The following is a 24,306-nucleotide window of genomic DNA, read 5'->3' as shown; positions in this document are numbered from 1 at the left end:
ATGGTAAATGACCAAAATAAAGAATGTGATCATAGTTGGACATTTTTTATATAAATTTTATAATAATATTTACTTAAAAACTAAGAATACATTAGTATTAGTAATTAAATTTCCACTTTTCTTTTCTTTTTCTATTTTAGAAAATTATTGCGACTCAACTTTCTTCAAACCAATACTTGGTCTTGCCGAAGGTAGCACCAATCTTTGGGTTGATTATCGGCTGCAACCTTTTCAACCGTTTTTTTTTTTAATCTTTAGGTTTTAGTTTCAACCCACTAATTTACTTTCTTTTAAAAGTTGATTCTTGTTCATCATTTTTCTCTTAAACTAATGATGATTTTAATTTTCATTTATTCCTTTTGTCTTTTAGTTGTATTTTTGGTGCATCTGAAATTTGTTAAGGTAAAAGCATTATTAAATTTATCAGAAATTGTTCTTAACAAACCTCATCAAAAGAGTGTTTACAAAATTAAACTCTAAGATTATGAGAAAGATAGATCATAAGATACTTGAATTTTGTGCATCATTGATGCAGTGGATGACCTGGGACTTTTGACAATGATTTCTTAATTGATTGGTATCATCGGGTTGGTCTTCGGATAGGGAGGCTAAGATGCAAATATATCTGATTTGATCAAGTTGGTGTATTTTTGGATTGTTTCCGACTCTTTTTAATGTTTCGATATTGTCAATTTCCCTCCTTTATTTGGGTTTTTTTTGTAAACAATGGCATTGGTGCATCAGCTTATAGTTTTTTTATGTATTCCATGTATTATGTGTTCATTGTTTATGATTCTTTTTAGTGATAAGTATTATTTGCTTAAATAAAAAAATATTTTAGTTTTGTTTTTGTACCAAATAATAATATAAAAAGAAGGATATATATATATATGGTTGCTCCTCATCTCAAATGCTCGAGCTTAATTTTTCTTTTATTGAAAATACAAGGTATCTTATTATCACATTTAATAATAAATGATAAAAAAAAAGTTAATTTTAAAATTAAATCCTAGGTACCTTTTAAGCCAATGATAAAATTATTTTCATATTGATATTCTTACGTATACAATTAATTTAAATAAACTTTTTTTATTATTTAGTTAAAATATCATGTTCAAAGAATCCTTATATAGAGTGATATATTGATTACATGTTATACGGATATGTAAAGAATTATTTGGAAATAGAATTGAACAAATTAAGTTAATTGGTTTTGGAGTTTATTTTTTAAGAACAAAAAGTTGCTTTATTAATGATTAAATATATAATCGTGCCATTAATCATATCAAAAATTCATTTGATTAATTCAATCTCATTCAATATATGTTATTTTTAACTTAATATTTAAATTTTTAAATAAAATTATTAAATTTAAATGTAAAAATATTGTATTATATATTAAAATAAAATAAGAATCCACTCATATTTTAAACCAATATAATTTTTTAGAGTTGGATTCCATCTCCCACACACCAATTGGTTTTGGAGTTTTAATTTAGTCACTGGACCCTTGTTTATGTTTCCATTTCAGTTTAAGCCCAATTCTGGTTTTGAGCCTCACCGTTCTCATCAGTAATCAAATAACAAAAATTATTACATAACAGATGTACAAATTTCAAATCCAAATACTCTTTACTCTCAAAACCTTATACAAAAGTACACTTCATAAATAAAAATATCTGAGTGCTGGGCTATTAGTAATTATTACAATGCTTGCATTCCAACCTACTCCAAATCTATCTTACTAGTAATTTGAATATTCATACAATGATTGTGTTTGTATTCTATTAACCATGTTGTGCTTGAAATTCTCGATTTTTAAATAAATCTTAATTTTATGTTATGTATTATTGTAATAATGACACAATTTGGTAAACTCTAATTTCAATAATTTGCTGGTTGATTTGGAAGGATTGTAATCTCTTTATTTTTTTTAATAGTCATAGTTGTGTTCAAGCCATTTTAGATACAGGTTATTATTGGGAGAGGAGTTATGCTGAGCTAGCATTGAAGTTGGTTCAACCCAGTCCTATGCGTACGCTGTTGCATTGGTCTCGACCGGATAGAGGATGGATAAAACTTAACACTGATGATGTAGTTTCAATGTAACAGCCCAATTTCGACCCTAATGGGACGTAGTGGTTTCGGGACCACAAATTTAAGTCTGAAAAATATTTTAATATTATTTTATGTATTTATTATGTGTGAATTTACATGTGTGAAAGTTTCATGAATTTATTTTATTATTTGGGTGCTTAATTTGAGAATAAGGCTTAATCGCGTAATAAAAAAATTAATGGTTAATTATGAAAGAGGCTAATTGTTGTTGTCTTTATAATTTGGAGGTTCTATGATGCAATTAGCCCACTATATAAGTAGTGGATGGTAATGGTCAAGAATGACCTTATATTATATGTTATATATGCATATTAGTAAAGGTTAACTTAGTAAAATAATAATGTTAGTATAATGATAATAAAATAAAACACAAAATAAAAAGAAACATGCTAATGTTCATAAAATAGCCTAAACTTCAAAAGAAAAGAAAGAAAAGAAGAAAGCTAGATTCGGCACTTGTATTCCTTGATTTAGGTATGTATTTTGTTGGGTTTTTGATAATTTTTACGTTTTTTAGATCGTTGCTTCGTGTTCTTCAAAACGCATGTCTTAATTTTGTGAATTGTGGATAATTTTAAAATGTACCATTGATGAATGCTTGAGTTTTATGATGCTAGTAGGTGAAATATGAAATATATTTGTTAGATTAACATGTATTGTTTTGAATTTTTGGTGAAATTGAGTAATTAGGGTTAATTTGTGAAAATAAATTTTTCAAGGGGATAAAATGCTAAACAAATGAAAAATACAGACTTGTATGGACACTAGGAATATTCGGCCATTAGGAGTGTAGTTAAATTTTGTGTATCTTGTGTTTTGAATAAAAAGGATTAAATTGTAAAAAGTGAGAAATGTTAGGGGCAAAATTATAATTTTCCCATTCATGTTTTTTTAGGTTAAATTGAATAGAATGATGTTTAAATAAGCTTAATTTGAATATGTTTAGATCAAGAATTAAAGAAATCGGATTTGGATCGGGGAAAGACAAAAGTGGTCGAGTAGCCGATTTAACAATCGACGATATCCGAGGTAAGTTTATAAGCAAATAGACGTTGTAAATTTTAGATAAATATTAATTATATATGCTGAAATGAAATATGCAAACTACATATATATATATATATGTGGTAGCCGAATGTGTATATGTTTGAGAAGTAGGGATATATGGGAATGTGATTTGTTGATATTTAGCATTGAGTGTGCGAGTATGAAATAGCTACAGCTAAATGATTAGCACTAAGTGTACGAATTAAATGATGAGGTTGAATAATAAGCACTAAGTGTGCGAAACTAAATAATGATGTTAAATAACGGGCACTAAGTGTGCGAAATCGAGATCAATTTGGTATAAGTATGTAATATTTAATTAATATATGCTATCAAAGTTAGTTGGTTATGTCAATTGGGATACAAAAGTATATGATGTAAATGAAAGTATGTGTGTGTGAAAAGCCTATATATATTCGGCCACAGGGTAAGTGTATGTGAAGTCAAAATTATGTTTTATATGCAGTTATATATGAATGAGAACATTCGGTAAAGAATGAGTATATGATTTGAAAATGAAGAATAATAACTATGTTATTATTTACAGGTATATTCGGCCAAGTTGAAATTTGTTCATAGTTACATAATTGATATTTAAATTTTGCAAGCTCGAATATGTACATATGAATATGTTTGCATTATTCGGTTTTGTTATTGTATTATTAACGTCATTAAATTGTTTAATTGCTTATGACTTACTAAGCCATGATAGCTTACTGTGTATATGTGTTTTCCTCGGTTTTATAGATTTTGGAAGTTAATTACGGGCTCGGGGATTGTCAGCGAAATCAATCACACTATCGTTCGTTTATCGGTATCTATAAAATTTAAACTTTTGAACATATGGCATGTATAGGCTAGTACTTGTTTTGGTTAAATTTTGAAATTGTAAATATAAAGCCATGCGAAAATGGCTAGAAATGATGTTTATGTTTTTTTTGTATGTTCGGTCATGGTATATGTTCATGTTGGAAAAATTTATGCTTCATGATATATATATTTGTGGTAGGAATTGCAAATGTGGATTGTTATTATTCGATTCAAGTCCAATTCGGTGTCTATATGCTGTCCAATTTGGGTGTAAAAATGCTGTCCAATTTGGTATATATATGCTGCCCAATTTGGTGTCTATATGCTGTCCAATTTTGGTGTAAAAATGCTGTCGAATTTGGTGTATAAAAGCTGTCCAAACATGGTATTGTTCCAATAGGGTCGGAAGCGTGTAAATTATTGTACTAAAAAATCACACAAAGTTCAATTCCCAGGGAAGAGAGGTAGATCACAAGGATCTCTTAAATACCAAGTCTTTCCTTAGTCAGAATATTCCTTCTAACGTAATTTAATAGCACAATTAAATACTACTATTATACCCTCAAATATTGAAAGAAAAATAGGACAAAAAGAACATAAGAGTTTTAACGAGGTTCGGTAAATTATACCTACGTCCTCGGGCACTAACACCAGATGATAACTTTACTATCTCCAAAATATTACAAACAAATAGAATTCCTTAAGAATTCTCAAATGGGAGAAGAGAGAAAACTAAGAGAGAAAGATTGGTTGGGATGGTGTAAATGAGAAATGGTTAGGCCTATTTATAGTTGAGGTTCAGGGAATAACTTGCAAATGGCCTAAAAATTAGGGACCAAAATTGCAATTATCCCATTCAACTTTAAACAACTTGCCTACCATTTTTTTCTTTCGGTGCCACTTGCACCTCCCATTTTTTTGACTTTTCAACACCCCTTTTAATTTGTCTTTTCAACACATGGTAGATTACCTATGTTGTAATATGTAGTATAGTTAGTAAATTGAAATGAAATAAATGTGTACGAATAGATGTTTTGATATATGCTTGGTTTATGATATATATATAACCAAATATGTTTGGAAATGTTTTAAGAATTTGAATGATATCAAATTTTGATTAGGTAAATGATAATGATATGGTTGAATTTTGAAACATGGTTGGTATATGTAATTTGATTAATGATGCATGTTTGATTTTAATTGGTCATGTGCTTATATATATTTATATATATATGAGATTACTTATCGAGCGAGTGGATGAATGCTATTTGAATTTGATCAAAAAAAAATGAAATTTCGTGATTGAGTTAGTCTAATTTATGAATAAATTATAAAATAAAAGATAGTTCTGAGTTGGGTTTTGATCAATAATGCCTCGTAACTCTAATCCGGCGATGGACACGGGTTCGGGGTGTTACATTCAACCACTACTTCTACTGCATCTATTGGAGGTGTACTTAGAGACTCGAATGTTAATTACCCGTGTGGATTTTCAATGACGTTTGGTAAGGAGTTTGTTTTTTAAAGTAAAGGCAAAAGTGGTTCTGGAAGGCCTTCCTATTGCTTGGGAAAAGGGATTTAGACATGTCGAGGCTGAATGTGATAATGCTCTACTAGTGGACTTACTTCTCTCTGGTGCGGGAGATAGTAGCAATTTGGTCAAATTACGTTTCTGCATCAACTCCTAAGAAGAAAGTGGAAAGTAAGAATCCACCCTATATCAAGGACTCATAACAGAGTTGCTGACCAGATGGCTAAATGCATTGTAACAGGAAGTTCAAGTCTATAGATATTTGAAGATCCCCCTACTATGGTTCAAAGCTTATTGATAGTTGATCGTGTTGTGTCGATGCTGGGCTAAGCTTTAATTTATTATTGTTTTCGCTTTATGCTGTACTTTTTTACTGAAAAAAGATAATGAGTATTGTAAAAATACTTTTATTTCACTATGTTGGAAAAAAATGGATTTTTTGGAAGCTTTGAGGCATATTCTCGATTAGTAAAAGTAGATATTTGAATCAGAAAATTATAGTTTTATATTCTACTCCATGAGACCTTTACAATAGTATATCATATGCTTAAAATGGTTAAGTGATGAATGAGAAATTGATGCTCAAAGTAACCCACTTTTGAATTATGTTAAAGAAAATGAAAAGCTTAGTCCTACATTGGTTAGATATTAAGTGTAAAATATGTTTATATATGTGAATCAACTTCATTATTATTAGATGATTGAACTGATATTTTTTCTTACATGCAAGGAGTGTAAGTACAAACTTGTTGGGGTAGGGGTACACCTAACACGAGCAATGTAAAATGTCTGGACTTGTAAATATTTTTTCCTCCTCAGCTTATTTTTTTTCATTTGAATTTTATTTAAAACCAAATAATCTTGTTGATAGACGAATGTAAGGCTACTGTTCGTCGACCACTGCAGTCGTGCTACTGTTGTGCTCATCTTATTGTTGTATCCTAGGAGAGAGTCGACCAACATTTCTCCGGTACCAAATGAGTGGCTGAATCTGTCTTAAGGAAATTGTGAAAACAAGCGTCAACTACCAGTATATTTTTCCTGCTTACCTACTAGTATAATATTTTGATCCAGTCTTTATTTTTATTTTTTTCTAATTTTATATATATATATATGCATATTTATATCATTCTCATTCGATCTTATGATTTAAATAAATATTTTATATTACTATTTATTTTACTGTGCCACACACTATATTAATCGATAAAAGTTTATTTTCATTGCAAAGATTTATAAATTTATGCTCAATTTAGATATATTTTAATTAAAAAATTCAATATAATATTTTTAAATACTGTCCTTTAAAAATATTGGTATTGAGTGGACAATATTTCAAAGAGCAATCAAACTTGGTTTGTCCAGATTAATGAACATTGTAGGATAATGATTCTTAATTTATAGTATGACCACCGGATGAGGTTGCAGACATTAGCGTCTCACCAACCCTCCAATGTCTGGTAGGGTAACCGCACCGCAAAGCAAACGCAACGTCGACCTCCTTCCACCAGAATCATACTCACTCAAAACGAAGGCAAACAAAGCAAACCTACGAAGAGCGTAGGACCCACCACGTTTATGATTCAACTATATCAACTGAAAAAATAAATAACATAGTGTGTAAATAGATAAGAGTTGGTGAATCGCATTAGGGATTTGGAAGGAAATAGAGCACCAATTCGACCGTCGTGTCACCATCTCACCAACTTCTTCTTTTCTTACTTTTAAAAGCATTTTCATTTTTTTTAAAAATATTGTAATTATATTCTAAGCTTCATTTCTCATCTAATGATTGTCATTTAATTATTATTTTTTTGTTAATTTAATATATTGTAATCTTGCGGATCAGGTGGAAAGGTTACATATACCAACATCTACCACATTAATCAGCGGGATTAAAGCTAATATCGGTTTAACAGTCGATTAGTGTTTATCCTAAACTATTTGTTAAGATAAAATTAATATGGTGACTTGACACATAAAAAAAGAGAGAACAAAGTTATGTTTATTTAAAAAATTAATAATAAATAATAAAAATTAATGTCAAAATTAAAAATCCATCACTATACATATATAATCGTCTAAGAACTAAAATAACTTGTCTATAAAAATTGAAATATTTAACTTTAAAATTTAAAGAAATATTGTTGACAGACACGAGGAAAAGAAAGGCTAATACATAAGATGGAAAGAGTTATTTATTTATAATTATATCAATTTAATTCCGAATTTATTAAATTACTTTCTTATATATAATTTTTAATAATTTTTAATAAATTTTATGTGTTGACTTGATGGTTAAGGTGTTTATCGCCCCAAGTATGGCTTGGGCTTTGTTTTACTCTTACAATTCATTAAAAATTGTATTTCTATGAGGATGTTTTTTTTCTTTTTTTTAAACAACTCAATAAAAATTTAATCATGATTTGAACCCAATATATCATACATAACAAACATTTAATTTTATCATTTTAACTAAGCTTTTATATGAAATTTAAAAAATATATTTGTTACATAATTTTTTTGAGTTAAAATATGCAATAAGTCATTGTATTTATCACAAATTTAAATTTAGCCCCTGTACGTATACTTCTAGGAATTTTGTCTATTTATTTTTTCAAATTTCAAAATCCAGCTTTAATTGTTAATATTGTTAAATTTGCCAACATTTTGAAATAAAAAAGTCATTTCTTGTTAACAATGTAACTAAAAAATGATATTTGTAATGAAAATAATTTTAACAATATTAACAATTAAATTTAAATTTAAAAATTTGAAAAATAAATAACTAAAATTTTAAAATAAAATAAATTAACTAAATTTCAATTTTATGCAAAATACAAGAAGTCATGAAATATTTCAACCAATTGTTTTGATAAATGTAGAATGCTTAATGTTAAAGTAATTTATCTTTTAAAAAATGGTTTAACTGTTTTAACAAATTTAGTTTGGTTTGGAAATAAGGAATTTGGTTGGAAAATCATAAAGTTGATTTATTTCTTTATAAGCATTTATATATATTAATAGGAGTTCATTATATCCATATAAAATTATTTATTTATTTATTTTTACATTATTAATATTTTAACTGTTAAAAAATAGGAAATTATATTAAAATGTCCATCTCATTTGATTTCATATTGGGCACAAAAATTGGATTAGTCTCAATCCCTTTGAAACAGGAAGACTAGGAGAGTTGACCCAGTTTTTGGTTAAAGGCCGAACTTGGTTGGTTGTTTTTTTGCCTTTTTTCCCCGGTGAAATTGAATTGAAGGACTTTCCATTTTCCAAGTAAGGCGCAAAGAAAAGTATTATGCAAATTGCAACCAATACTTTGGTTTGTGTATATTAATCATCTTTTAAACTCCCTGTTTTAATATTTAGATTAAAAAAATTCTTATTTTGATAACTTTTCTTTTTTAATTTTCAAAAACTCACTCAACTAATCATACATTTGACAAAAATTACATTTAAGTTTTACCTGCGTGTTGTCTAAAAATAAAAAAGTAATCTAACCCTACCTTTCTTTTAAGATAATAAATTAAGTTTTGAAGTGACGTATTAACCTAAACCTTTCTTTTAAAATGAAATATTTTATTTTTTCTTCAAATATAATTTTTGATCTTTATAAGGTATAAATTAGACCTGATAATGAGTGGTGTTTAAAAAATAGGTTTAAAATTTTGTTCAAGTTAGACTCACATTTAAAATGCTATATTTAAGCTCGTTCTGGCTTACTCATATTAAAATTTTTTTAATTATTTTTTATACAAATTTTTTAAATATATATATCAAATACTCTAAAAATATTAAAATAAATATTTTTCAATAAATCAAAAAATATATTAAAAAATCTTTATAAAATAACTACAACTTAGTAAACAAATGTCTCTAAAATAAAAAAAATAAAAAATATATAATATTGAAATAATAACAAAACAAGATTGAAACTACAATAAAACAACTAATTTGAATCGGGTCTAGACAATTGTTATCGGAGACCCGAATCATTTAAAATATGAGCCTTGTTTTTCTCTTCAAATCCATTTTTCGGGTATTCGGGCGAGATAAGAAAAGTAGTCAAAATCCAAAATAGGAAGCTAGGTGGCGAATTGTGAGTGGTCAATTTAAGTAGGCGGGAGTAGGTGAGTGACAAATGAAATGCCGCTCTTGTTCGCTTTGCCTTCTTCCACGCTTATATTATTCCAAGTTCTCCTCCAATCTTCTCCTCAGTGCTCACCACCTTTTTCACCAACTCCTCTCCCGTTTTTTTGTTCTTCTTCTTCCTTTGCATTTACTTCTGATTTGCAGGTTCGTTTTTTCCGATTCCCTTGAGTAATCAAGCTTTTTGTTTTTTTGTTTTACTTTCTGGGTTTTCCACCCTGTTTCATTGCTTGCTTATATTCTATATGTATATATTCTTCAATCGCCATGGTTATTGAGTTGGAATTCTGAATGCACTGGAACACTTCTTTTTCTCTTAAAAAAAAAACTCAGAGACCAGAGAAGGTATCAAATCCTACCGAGGAAAGGCGATTATTATCTGTTGATTTCAATTTCAAAATATCTATTTTTCTTAGACTCTGTGTGTGTGTGGTACATGGAACTAAGTATATGGTTTCGTTTTTTCGGGAGAAAGATGATAGGTGTTGTTAATGTTATTAGTTTAATATTCAATAATACATTGAATCAGGTGAAAACTCTAATTCTTATTCAAAGCCACGTAATAAGGACTAACGAATAAATTATTTTTGTTGAATACGGAACTATCTATCTTTTTACAATTCAGTCCCCAGTCCCTGATCAGATTATGAATCTCTCATGTTTTAGTAGATTTGAGATTGTCACGCTTTTGTTTATTCAGAAAAAGACAATAAGTCCGAGCGGCCTGTTTGTCCCTTTTAATGTATATTAATCTATCTGCTTTTGTGTTTTGATGCAACATTGAATTTGAAACTGAAACTTAGTTGGCATTCATTTTGTAGGCCAAAAGCAAACCAATCCTTTTCCCCCCAGTGGATCCCACCAGCACTACAACCATGATTGTGAACGTGAAAGAATCAACAATGGTACGGCCGGCGGGGGAGACTCCCCGGCGGAGCCTCTGGAACGCCAACGTGGACTTGGTGGTACCAAGGTTCCACACCCCTAGCGTTTACTTCTACAGGCCGAACGGAGCGGCCAATTTCTTCGATCCGCAGGTGATGAAGGAGGCGTTGAGCAAGGCCCTGGTGCCGTTTTACCCCATGGCGGGGCGGCTGAAGAGGGACGAGGATGGAAGGATCGAGATTGATTGCAATGGCGAAGGGGTGCTCTTTGTTGAGGCTGAAACTAATTCTGTTATTGACGATTTTGGTGATTTTGCACCCACCTTGGAGCTCAGGCAGCTCATCCCAACCGTTGATTATTCCGGTGGCATCTCCACGTATCCACTCTTGGTTTTGCAGGTAATGATTTTCACCTGATCCCTTATTTATTTATTTTTATTGAGTGGAGCCATATCTTCTGGTCTGATTATAGCTATAGCGTTTTCCTAAACCATTGTTTACAGGCTTAAAGTTTATATAAAAATTGAAACAACAAAGTTGAATCTTTAAAATTTATTATGTAATGAGTTTAAATCTGATTAAATTTTTATTTATTATATGTAAAATTATAAAAAGAAAAAAATACTTTATTAATAATATAATTTATTTTATATAAAAAATATTTTAATAATTTCTCAATTAAATTGGTGTTTTTGACATCAATTCAATCAAAAATATAAATATAAATATTTAAAATGATAAAAAAAATATATCAGGAAAGGAGAACAATATGTTATAAATATTTATTGTAAATTTACCTAGGATTTATATTTCACTAACCTTCTATAGATTTACATAAAATGGGATGGGATGGGATGGGATTGTGTATGAAATACAAACCACTTTATTTATCCCAAAGAATTTATTATTTTGGTTTGGCTAATGATTTCTTTCCTTGTTTTTGCTTCTTCTTCTTTTTTTCTCCCCCGTTTTATTTAAAAGAAGAATGCAAAAGGCTTTGTTCAAAAAAAAAAAAAAAGGAATGCAAAAGGCAAAATAGCAAAAGTGTAAACTAAACGGAACCTAAAACCAGTGTCAATTTATTCAAGGGGCGGAAAAATGCAATCAGTGACTTGTTTTTTTCTTAAGCATGACTTATAAACACCAATTAGGAGGACCATAAAAGTTCTACGAAATGCAAGATTAAAAAAAGAGTATGTATCACCAATCAGTACCCCTAGAATTCCTTTTATAAGTTGCTATGTTGGGGGTTACCTATTAAACAAGATAGCTATATTGGTGGGCGAGTCCCAACTGCCTACTTGGTTGATAGGCTAAAAGTTTAGTGGAATGAAAGTCATGTTCAGAGAAGGAAATAAATTGTTGTAGTTGGTGGGCAGCATCCAACCATCCCACTGTGTTTATGCATTTAGTTTTGGCCTTTTGGTGTGAGAGAGCATGGAATATCTTGTATAACGTAAGTTTACATAATAATCTTTCCTAAGTCTGAGTTTTAATATGTTAGCTATGTACCTTGTATACATGGACCATTATTTTTCATAGCATAACTTTCTTAAGTTGTTGAATAATTATTGTTGGCTGCCCTGTATAAGAATTCGGCATTTTGAGATTGAGGGATCATAATTTGGTGTGTTTAGTTAGTGTAGTCTTCATATATGGGTATGTGCCCAACATTACATGGTTTCCGGCATAACCTTATGATAGATGGTACCCTGCAGACAAGAGATAGGCAATTCAATGCTGTGTTTGACAGTTTAAAATTCTAGGTAGATGAGCGTTTAGAGACTCTGTTTCCTTCTGTGGTGATGCTTAGAAGAAACGTTTCATTTGGTCATATTTTAGGAAGTCAGGTCCAGAAGGTGTGATCATTATTATGGAGAAAACAGAAAATGCAGTAACCTCAGTGGAGTGGGTGAAGTAATTAGCAAAAGCTTAGTTCTATTTCGGTGGAAATACTTGGCTCACATTTAAAGATGAACCTGTATCTTGTAGATCATGGATAAATGCGGTCCAACTAAAAAGGTTGAGTAAACGTGTTCATTATAGGATGAGGGTTCTTTGGTGGTTGCAGACCACCTAATAAATCCCTAGTTGAAACATGAAAAGTGGTAACTGAGATCTACCTACTTAAACTGCTTTGAACTCAAGGGTATACGTTGAAGTGATTGTTAAACAGCCTTTTTAGTTTTACCTGGATAAGAATGACTTATGTCATACTTGTAGTTATTATCTTGGAGAAGGATCCATTAAATTGCATCCTGCATGCTCAAAATTGGTTGACCTTTAATAACCAGAGGTTTATGATCAATAGGGTCAAATCTAATTGTATATTTCCAGGGCTTTTATCTAATTGAAGTTAGGGTAATCCCCATTTTTCAGCATTGAATATACTTATATTTTTTGTTTCAAAAAAAAAAAGAATATACTTATATTTCACGCTCTAGTGCATGTATTTGTTGAACCTCGGAAACAAAATATGTAATAAGAAGCTTTTACCTACAGTTAGAGTGGAGTTTATCTAAATGTGGTTTTTGGCTTTGACTCCGTTCAGGTCACATATTTCAAATGTGGTGGAGCATCACTAGGTGTTGGCATGCAACATCATGCAGCAGATGGATATTCTGGTCTCCACTTCATCAACACATGGTCTGATATGGTTCGTGGTCTTGACCTTACAATTCCACCATTCATTGATCGGACCCTTCTTCGTGCCCGGGACCCCCCACAACCTGTGTTCCACCACGTCGAATATCAACCACCACCGGCAATGAAGATTCCACCCCAGTCCACCGGTCCTGAAAGCACAGCAATCTCCATTTTCAAATTGACCCGGGATCAACTCAATGCACTCAAAGCAAAGTGCAAGGAAGATGGTAACGATGTTAACTATAGTTCATACGAGATGTTGTCAGGTCATGTGTGGAGATCAGTCTGCAAGGCACGTGGACTTGAAGATGATCAAGGGACTAAACTGTACATTGCCACTGATGGAAGGGCAAGGTTGCGCCCCCCACTCCCACCTGGTTACTTTGGGAATGTGATCTTCACTGCTACCCCAATAGCAGTGGCAGGGGATCTACTGTCAAAGCCAACATGGTACGCTGCGAGCCGTATTCATGATGCATTGGTTCGGATGGATGATGAATATCTAAGGTCAGCCCTTGATTACCTGGAACTTCAGCCAGATTTGTCTGCACTTGTACGTGGTGCTCATACTTTCAGGTGTCCGAACCTTGGGATTACTAGCTGGGTTAGGCTACCAATCCATGATGCAGATTTCGGGTGGGGCAGGCCCATATTTATGGGCCCTGGTGGAATTCCTTATGAAGGGTTATCTTTCGTAATACCAAGTCCAAACAATGATGGGAGCTTATCAGTTGCCATCTCCTTGCAAACCGAACACATGAAAGTGTTTGAGAAGCTCTTTTATGACATTTAAAGGAAGAAGAAACCTCGTATACAGTCCATGTAGTCTTTAAACGTTCCTTTTTCCCAATTTTTGTAATACTTGTTTATGTTATAAAGTCTCACATTTCACTTGAAATGTACCTCAAATTCAGACTTCACTGGTCACAAGCCATATGCTTGTGCATAGAAAAAAGAAAAACTTTGGACAAGTTGTATTACTAATTTCGATTCAATATCGATGTTGTTGAACATTGTGACAACGTTAGCTCACAATAGGAGGGGAGAAAATGGGAAATAACTAACATCTATATGTGGATTGTTTTTATCTGTGCATGCAAAGTTGGGTAAACAGGATACAAGGTTTGCGCATCCCTACACCCACGTTGTAGTGCGTGTACACCATTCGTTTTAAATTTAATCTCACCGCAATCCGTGTTTCAATTACATTGTGGTAGACCATTAATCCTACTGCACCCTTAATTATTCCACTCCTTATTTTTGCTCCAATAATAATACTTTTGCTTTTCAACTCACCATGCTTTTCATTTTAAAATAGAATTGTAATGGCCAAAAAACTCGTACTCATTCAGTATTGAGATTGGAAGAGAAGACAAAAAAGATAGTGGGGAGACTTGAGCATTAACTTAAAATTTTGTAACTTTTTCAACAATGTATCATGAAAAAAATGATGATGTGGTAGGTCTAGTCAGCAATAAGTTGATGAGATAACGACTTAATGATAATTTTGAAGAATTTTTATAGAGACGGCGACTAAATTGACAAAAAATAATTTAAAGCAATCAAAATAAGAACAATTCTATTTTAGGGTGTTTAAAGAGGTAATTTACCCTTAATTATTTTACAATTACTTTATATTGATGTGAGACTTTATATATACGTGACCGTACATATGACTTAGTAAGTTGACATGAACTATGTTAGGATTAAGTGTTTTTGGCCCTTGAAATTAAAAAAAAATCAATTAAATTGTTCCAAATTTTTTGCACTCAATTGAACCATGAATTAATAAAATTGGCCAAATAGGCTCTTTAATTAATATTGACTGTTACAATACTAAAATCGCTTTCCATGTCAATCATAGTTGCTGACGACGTGTCACGCTAGTAAAAATTTTAAAAAATTATTTTTTGAAAAATAAAAAAATTAAAAGGAATATTTTTTAATTTTTTTTGTTGGAATGAAACTAGACATATGATTCTCCTAGTTCATTTGTTTCAAAAATTAAATTTTAAAACTTTTAAAACTTATTTTTTTTAAAATTGTAATTTTTTAAAACATTATTAAAATTTATAAAAAATTAAATAAAAATTTAAAAATTATAAAAAACATTTAAAAGTTGACTTTTAAACTTTATATAATTTAGAAAAATTGTCTAGAATTTTTAACTTAACTTTTAAATGGTTTTTTATGAAATTTTAATTTTCTTTTTGAACTTTCTGATTTTTATTTGATATTATTATAAATTTTAAGTAATTTTTTTTAAAATTTATATATTTAAAAAAAATTAATTTTATAAAAATATTTTTTAAATTAAAAAAATTAAGCTTTGAAACGAAGGAATGGTAAGTGCTTTTCTTTGTCTAGGTCTAATTTTCGATCCACCTACACGTCTTGCTTTTATTGCTATATTGGGAGTTACTCTACGTATTGCTTGACGTAAAATAGATAGTGAATTTGTTTCTCTTTTGTTGAATCTTTTTCAAGGCTTGGTAGATAATTTAATAAGCTAATGATTTTTTTTCATGTTTTAGAATACGGTTAACTAACATGTTAATTAATCGATTACGATAAATTGGAGCAAATTTTACAGTTTTTTCTTCTGCAATACCTCAACATGGCATGAGCGTGAAAGGGTTCAATAATCTATTTTCTTTTTACAAGGGATAAAATCATTTATTTTGGCTTTTTGACCCCATCTTATAGGGTGGATCTCGAAAGGTATGAAAGATCTTCCTCCAAGCCGTACATATGATTTTCATCGAATATGGTTTTCCATAGAATTTTATATGTATCTAGGTTCATTCCAACAAAAAAATAATCATTTTTAATTTTATTTTTGTTGACTTCAACAATTGTTGTTGGCATAGAGCACCATGTCAGAGCCTTTAACAGTGGTGTCAACTCTATAACAATCATCGTTAGTCAAAATGGCCAATGTAGTTTGTTTTATAAGTTTACGACTCAATTGGGTGCAATAAGTTCAAAGGAACTTAATTGCTTTTTTAAAAAAAAAGTTTGAGGGCCAAAAATACCATTAAGCCACTATTTTATCTTTCATGTCATGCTTAACAAATACTTATAAATTTTATAAAATTATAAAAATTGGTAAAAACTGTAACAGCCCGTTTTCAGTGAAATCGAAACAGTTGTTTCGGGACCACAAATCCGAATCCGAAAAGAAAATTATTTTAATATTATTTCATGATCTAAATTATAATAGAAAAATCGTATGAAAATTTTATTAAGAAATTTTACCGATTACATGTCTAATTGATAAAAGGACCAAATTGCATGAAATGCAAAAGTTGGGTTCTAGTAGCTATAAGTATCAAATAGCTATGGAATTCAAAGTTTGAGGTCCTCATATGGCAAATAGACCATTAAGAGAAGTTAGTAGATAAGGATGATGATTCATTTATGGAAATTTAATTAAAGAAAATGATGAAGTTGGAAATAAAAGATATCTTTCCCAAATTTTTTTTATGGAAACCCTAGCTAAGAGAAAAGAACTCAAGCAAGCTTTCTTGGCTTAATTAGGTATGAATTCTTGTCCCGTTTTTAGTAATTTTTATATTTTTGAAATTGTAATAGCATAATTAAGCTATTTTGGGGATAAATTTACAAAGTTATCAAAGTTCTAGGACTTTTCCAGGGGTGAATGTAGTCGAACTATGAAGTTTTATGGTAGAAAATGAAAGGTTTTTGACAGATAAACAACTTTTGTTAAAGGAATTTTGATGAAAATGTGATTTAGGGACTAAATTGTAAAAATGTAGAATTCATGGAAAAATTCTAATTTTTGTGAAATACATGGGCTGCTATTGATATATGTAAAATTCATCTGGGCTTGGAATAAGGATTAAATTGCATGAATTTAATTTTCTGAGCCTAGGAACAAAATTGTCATTAATTAAAAGTATAGGGGCAAAACAGTAATTTTACATAAGATGTGACTTGGATTGAATTGAATGTAAATTATATTAAATTAATGTTAAATTTACTCATATAGATCCGGATAGATAAAAAACGGAGTTAGATCGTAGAAAAGAAAAAGTATCAGATTAGTAGTTTACAAGTCACAAACAATTGTCGAGGTAAGTTTATGTAACTTAATTGTGTATATTTATATGCTTAATTGAGTGTTGAATATGTAAATTGTGTAAATGTCATATATGTGTATGTAATTGATCTCATAATTGAAAATCCCTGATAAATAAATAAGTCCCATTTGGATAATGAGATTCGATGGATACAAGGTTCAGTTTCCCGAAATGGTAGTTTTCCTGCATATATTGCAGACGTACCGTAGCTCAAAAGAGCATCCCGTTACAAGCCCTCTCAAGCTTCCCATTATAGTGTTCTTGCGAGCTTCTCGTTAAATGCTCCTCGGAGCATCCTGATTGGTTGTGACCCTACATGTGTTGTGGGCACACCGCAGCTCTTATGAGCGTCCCGTTATATGGCTTTTCGTGAGCTTCTCGATTATAGGCTTTGTGAGCTTTTCGTTAGTCCTCGCTTGAACTTCCCGTTATATGGCTATCTGGTGCTTCCCGTTAATTGCTCTTAAGAGCTACCCATTAATTGCTCTTTGGAGCTACCTGTTATAGGCTCTTTATGAGCTTCCCGTTCTATTGCCTAGATAAGCTTCCCGTTACAAGGCTCAATGAGCTTCCCGTTATAGTGCTTGAGAGAGAGCTTTCTGTTTAAGTGCTCATAAAAGCACTCCCGAATATGAATTGACGGATTTATAGTATTGTACACTTCAGGTGTACTACCCAAGTATCTATCGGGATTTCAAATGATTCAACGGGTGAAATTTTGACATGAGAACATGTGAAATCAAATTGAAACTATTATCTGTATATCATGAAATACTTGGAAACTCGACACCTGATGAGCTCATCCTTGTTCTTGTTATTCACATGAAATACATGACTAACATGTTTGTTGAGGTTATATGTGTTAGGCTAATTGCCAAATTGCTTTGGATGTATTATGCATGTTTATTGTATGAGTAAATGAATGGTAAGATAATTTCCCGTTATACAAACTTACTAAGCATTAAGTGCTTACTCAATTGTATTTCTTTTGTTTTATAGTACTCGGAAGCTCGTTGGTTTGGAAGTTTGGCGGAGATCACTCACACTATCCACTGGCCCATTTCGGTACAATTATGAAACTAATTTTGGTTATAATGGCATGTATAGGTTAACTTGGCCATTGTTGGCATTTTAAATATTTTGGTTGTAACTAGCCATTGGTATGGCTTGTATTTGGTATATTTTGAAATGTGTATATATATGGCCTTAACATGTTTGATGTGTGAAATTGAAATGGTTTAATGATGGTAAGCATATGGATAAATGGACGGAGATAGCATAATTGATAAAGTATGCATATATGTAAATATGATCAATTAGGTAAAATTGAGTATAGGAATACATGTGATGAAGTATCATGCATAAGACTTGGTTTTGGCTTGGTTTAAATGTCTTAAATTGGTTGGTGAATGCGTTTAAGTGTTTATGTAGGTGGAAGGTGAAATTGGGTGAGGAATAAGGTTTGGAAATGGCCTTATTTTGTCCACACGGGCAGAGACACGGCCTAACACATAGGCGTGTGTTCTTGTCGTGTGTCCCCTATATCTTAAAAATTTAAAACAGAATGCTCAGGAATTTTCACACGGCCTAGTACACGGGCGTGTGGCTTGGCCGTGTGACCCCTGCACTTAAATGTATTGCAAGTCAGAGAGTTACACGAGCTAGGGACATGGTCGTGTGCCCTGCTTCAAATACCACATGGCCTAAGACACAGGTGAGTCACTCATACGGCCTGACCACACGAGCGTGTGTCCACTGCACTTAGGAAAATTTTTAAAGTTTCGTGAAAAATTCTCTGAGTTGCCGATTTAGCCCCGACTTAATTCTAATGTATGTTTTGGGCCTCGAAGGCTCATATAAGGGACAATATAATTAATTTATAATTAATTTTTGATATGAATGTTAAGTAATATAAAATATCTGAGTTTGATCTGAAAACTCTGATAATGCTCCTAAACCTTGGTTCGGTGACGGATACGGGATAGGGGTGTTACAAAAACACTTTTCCAATCCATCTAAAAAAATTAGAGCAATTTAGAAAGTGAGTAGTTAAGGACAATTAATCATAATGTTAATGTTTTAATTAATTATACATATTTTATTGGTATAATAATTGAACCCTTGATGTTTTTATATTTTGGATAAATGTTGACAAAATATTGAATATTGCGGGCTAATTTTTTAAATCAAGGACCAAATTTGTCAAATGTGTAAATATTATAGGCTAAATTTGTTAAATGAAGATTAAATTGACAAAACGTGTAAACTTTGAGGGCTAAATTTTTATTATACCAATAAAAGATACGTACAATTCACGAAAAATATTAACATTGTGTTTAATTATCCTTAGTTGCTAATTTTGAAAATTGGTTGAGGCTAAATTGCTCTAATTTTTTTGAGAGGAACCAATTTACTCAATATCAAAACGCAGAGAACTAGAAAGGTTCTTTTACCTAAATAATTTGTACAATATAAATAATAAATATATAATATAAATAATTATTTAGTACATTTAGTAAAAAAAATGATGCAATAATGAGGCATACTATACATTGAAGATAAAGTAAGTTGAAACTTTAAAAATAATATAGAGGAAACCATAAACTCTAAATATGATCAGTAAAATAAGATTTCTCATTTATTTATTTGATTAATTTTTAATTTATGGCGTTACAGATCACATGATTAAATGTGCTGATATAAATAGTTCTTTGATATGTTTATTTAGAGTCCACCGGATCCGATTACGAGCTTATTAGAAAGAGATCTCCACGGGTCTATCTCCTCTTTTAAGTATAATTTAACTGTTGTAATCGTTTAATGATTTCTTTTTCTACCAAAAAAAAAATCTCAACAACTTGTTATCCCTGCCGTCGGCCGTTTACCAAATAGTTGTCCCTTAAACAAACAAATATAGTGTTTGATGCTATACTTAGAACCGATCCCAACTCAACTGGGCATAGCCAATTACCGATAGACATTTGTTACTTCATAGGTAATATAATAGAGAAACCTGTATAAAGTAGAAAAAAGCTGGAACGGATACAGAAGACATGGACAGACTTCTAATAATCAAATTCCTTACTGAAATCAACATACTCAATCCACACCCAAAAAAAAAAAACAATAATAATACAACTCCAAACAGGCAGAAAGTTCCATCTGTCTATTTTCTTGTTTCATTTGTTTGTGGGGGATGCTGGTGATTCATGATTGTTGCTGTTATGAATAAGGGAGCAGATATATGATGGCCTAGAAGAGCTTGGGAAGTAAACCTGGAAGTAATATTACATGCAACGTAGCAGTTAACAGAAAGCAAGGTGGGCTGACGAGTGACGGAGCTGCGTTTTTTCCTTGACGGTGGTGGGGGATATTTGCACCACCGTATGCGCCCTTTCCACTCTTTGCTTTATCTGACTCAAAAATTTCGTGATATTGCTGCTTGTAGTATTCGTCTCTGTCGCTGCCTTTTGCTTCCGATTCCGAGCTAACTGTCCGGTTTAGACCTGCATCTGCATCTCAAATTCCAACTGTGTTTCAGGGGAAGTAATATGAACAGGACAAGCAAACAATGAAACCCTTATTACCATGAATGTCATGTCCTTGAGCTACGGCTTTTGAGGGATAGGAATCTTGAGATTTTAATATAGGAAAACCTTCAACCTTCCTGCATGAAAGGGCAGTTGTACATAAGAAAGCTATAAACCATGCAAAAAACTTCAACATCATTCCTTTTGGTGATAGTTTCTATGAATTGAAAAAAACGAAAGAAGAGAAAAATGTTTTCTTTCGTTTATAATTGAAGAGAAGAAAAGAGGGTCTTCTTCTTTTTGATCTTCTAATGATAGACAGTTGTAAACTTCATGGAAGAGTAGTGGTCCTATTTATGCAGGGAATAGTAATAGGGAAGATAATGATAGAAAAGGCAGAGTCAAAGGTAGCGTTAAAAAGGAGCAAATTCCAAAACCAATTCACTTGGATCAGTTCTCATGTGGTGTGTTTTTAGGCATTTTGCTGTAATGTCACTATCTACTACCTACTCATAAAGTGTTTAATTAGGTCCCTTCTCTTATAACTCATGTGATTGTCTTAGCTAATTTTGATCAAATATGAATAATTTTGTATATTAATCTCAGGGACAACCCAGAATAGTATCAATCAGATTTAATATCTTCCCTTTTAGGGATAGGAATTTGGATCATTTAAATATTGGATAAAAAAATATGAAACAAAAACGCAATAAAAATAATTAAAAGTTTCATATCATTCACGCAAAAAAAGAAAAAAAAGACCTCCTTTCATATCGTATTAAAAATCTAGATTACTACATATAAAAACATTTTAACGGGATCTCCTTATATAACTACGCTAGATAATAGGGACACTACTCTAGGGTATTTAGGTCTATTTCACTTACTCCCCCACCAAAAAGGAGATTTTTTGCCTCTTTTATGAAAATTTCACGAAATTTTATTAGTTTTTCTACTATAAAATTAATTATTTATACCTCATAAAAATAGAATTAAACAACCCAACATTGCATACCAATTTAGAAGAAAAATAATTTTTTTATTGGAAGTACAAATAACTCCTTTTGTCCATCTCGCATTACTCTTCATACACCAACTCGACGGCTTTAATCCTCATCACCCACTTCCATGGAGAATATAATAAAGATGATTTTTAGTATTATGTTAATGGGTTAAGAAGGTACAGTAATTTAGTGGTAGTTAAGCAAAAGTAGCAATCGAATAAGTATAAGATGCCTAGTTGTTTCCACCACCGCCCATTACCCCAAAAGTTGCACCTTTTTCATTTTCACCATTTCTCCTTTAAAGTTGGAAAAATTTTAATTATTATTATGGTTAGAATATGATCGCTCTTTAAATTTAAAATATCAAATTATTTAACAAAATTCTGTAGATTATGAAAATTGATACATTTAAAAATAAATAATTATTAACATTTTCACCAAAAATATATAAGCATAAAACAAATATATAAAATTTTATCTTTACATAATCAGAACATAGTACAAACACTTAATTATTTTTCTTTGAATTGAATCATTATGCAAATATATATTATAAATTAATATAGAATAGGCTATGCTAAACATGAAGTAACAAAAAGATTAATAAGCACACGACTCATGTAAGAACATGTTAAAATATAATCGCATATGTAAAATTATAGTTATAATGTTAAAAAATTAAAATATAAAATTATAATGTTTTAATTACACAGAAGTAACTCAACATAACATACATCTAAATTACATGTCCTAATGACATTCTTATCCTAAACATAAATTTAATGACATGTCAAAGATGCCTAACGAAGTTAAAAATTAAAATGAGCCATCCCATGCAACTTAGATTTTCTATTTATTGTTAAAATTAACATCTTAATAATTAATGTCATAATTTTCCCCCTAATAGTTTTTCCCCTTCGCTTACTACTTGTTTACCATTGTTTATAAAATTAAAGTTTAAGGTGAAACTAGTCTTTAACCAAAACAAAATTGAAAAATTAATTAAGCTTTTAAATTTAATTTTCATGCGAATCTTTTATCATGTCATTTTCAATTGAGATTTCAATGATAAAAAAATTAATTAAATCAATAATAGATATTGTTAGTTGACCGAAGTTGACTATTACCAATGATTACATGGCATGTCACAGCAACAAAATTTAAAAAAATTAAAAAATTAAAAATTACAAAAAAATATTTTTAAAAAAATAAAGGCAAACGTCTTCTCCCTCTCTAGAACCGCCACCACAACCTCTTCTGTCTTTAGCTCCGGTACTGGCTCTGACATCATCTCCAGCTCCTCCCAGTCCAATGAACATCACGGCAATCCTATAAAAAGCTATGATCTCTCCCTCTTCCTCTTCCTTCTTCCTTTTCCATTCTATTCTCTCCAACATAACCTACATCACCCATATCATCAATTGCAGAAAGAAGCAAAACTAGCTGGGATGAAGTGCTAAATATTGTAACTACTACAACTGAGCAAAAGAAGCTATATGAAAATCAATACCTTTGTGGCTTTAGGCTCGAAATACAGTGAATTGAACAAAACCATGAAAAAGGATAACAAAAGTGTAACACCTCCTAATCCCAAACCGTCGCCGAAACAGGGTTACGAGGCATTACCGAACATATCAAATAATTTACAATAATTCTTAAATAGATAGCAAACATATTAAAATAAAATCATAAATTCATATAATATTTTACTAATTGACTTCATTCATTTTTTTTTAAATTTCGACAGTACTTCTACTTATTTTTACATAAAACCCCCTGCAATTAAAAACCATATCATTTTCAAATATAATCAAATCAACCAATTCATGTCACATTCTCATTTTCTATTCTAAATACATTCTAATCAAACTCAATCAACATAATATCAATTTAAATTAACAATGTACTAATTAAATAAAAATAGATAAACTTATTTCATTATAATTCATAAACTTATAATACTAACATTTTTAACCATTTATATTAAAACATAATAACCTTTATACACATCCTATGTACATGCCACATTACCAAAAGAAAATATACATCACCAAAGTTATGCTGAAGTCGGGATTGATCTGGATGTTGAACCGAAACCTTTGATTTCTATCAACCTGCACACGGAAACAACCGTACGCTGAGTATTTCATACTCAGTGGTATTACCATAATTCAAATTATAACAATAACAAACATATAATGCATAAACCGTGTATACAAATTTAAATTTAAATTCCATATTTCAACAATAGCAATTCATCAATTGATATCATACATCCACAATTTGAATTTGGACATATCAAGAACCTTAGGTTCATTTCTCAATCTCATTTCACATTTCAATTCACAATTCAACTTTTTCATTTCATTTCAATAGCTCGTTTGATCAACTCGTTCGGTTTGTCATTTCATCATTTACCCTATTAACAAAACTCGGACTTTGGCGGATACACGGATCCAACTAAACACA

At 30.9% G+C, this 24,306-nt stretch overlaps 2 protein-coding genes across 3 annotated transcripts; one reads left to right on the top strand and one right to left on the bottom strand.

The window, feature by feature from the left end:
* Positions 1–9,667: 9,667 nt before the first annotated feature.
* On the top strand, positions 9,668–14,222 carry LOC107906402 (shikimate O-hydroxycinnamoyltransferase). Of its 2 annotated transcripts, none has more exon segments than NM_001326975.1 (3): positions 9,668–9,817; positions 10,492–10,953; positions 13,106–13,993. In NM_001326975.1, coding segments are annotated over 3 exon segments (1,500 nt in total).
* A 6,077-nt stretch (positions 14,223–20,299) lies between these two features.
* Positions 20,300–21,275, bottom strand: LOC121217693 (uncharacterized). The gene is made up of 2 exons (XM_041093643.1): positions 20,891–21,275; positions 20,300–20,815 (listed from the first exon to the last, which is right to left on the bottom strand). Exons 1-2 carry the CDS (start codon positions 21,030–21,032, stop codon positions 20,556–20,558), a joined length of 402 nt encoding a protein of 133 aa, XP_040949577.1. The 5' UTR covers positions 21,033–21,275; the 3' UTR covers positions 20,300–20,555.
* Positions 21,276–24,306: the final 3,031 nt, after the last annotated feature.

This window comes from Gossypium hirsutum, chromosome D05, assembly GCF_007990345.1.
Source record: "Gossypium hirsutum isolate 1008001.06 chromosome D05, Gossypium_hirsutum_v2.1, whole genome shotgun sequence".
NCBI classification, from domain to species: Eukaryota; Viridiplantae; Streptophyta; class Magnoliopsida; order Malvales; family Malvaceae; genus Gossypium; species Gossypium hirsutum.
The sequence above is the reverse complement of the archived record's forward strand: the minus strand, read 5'-3'. Positions and strand labels throughout refer to the sequence as shown.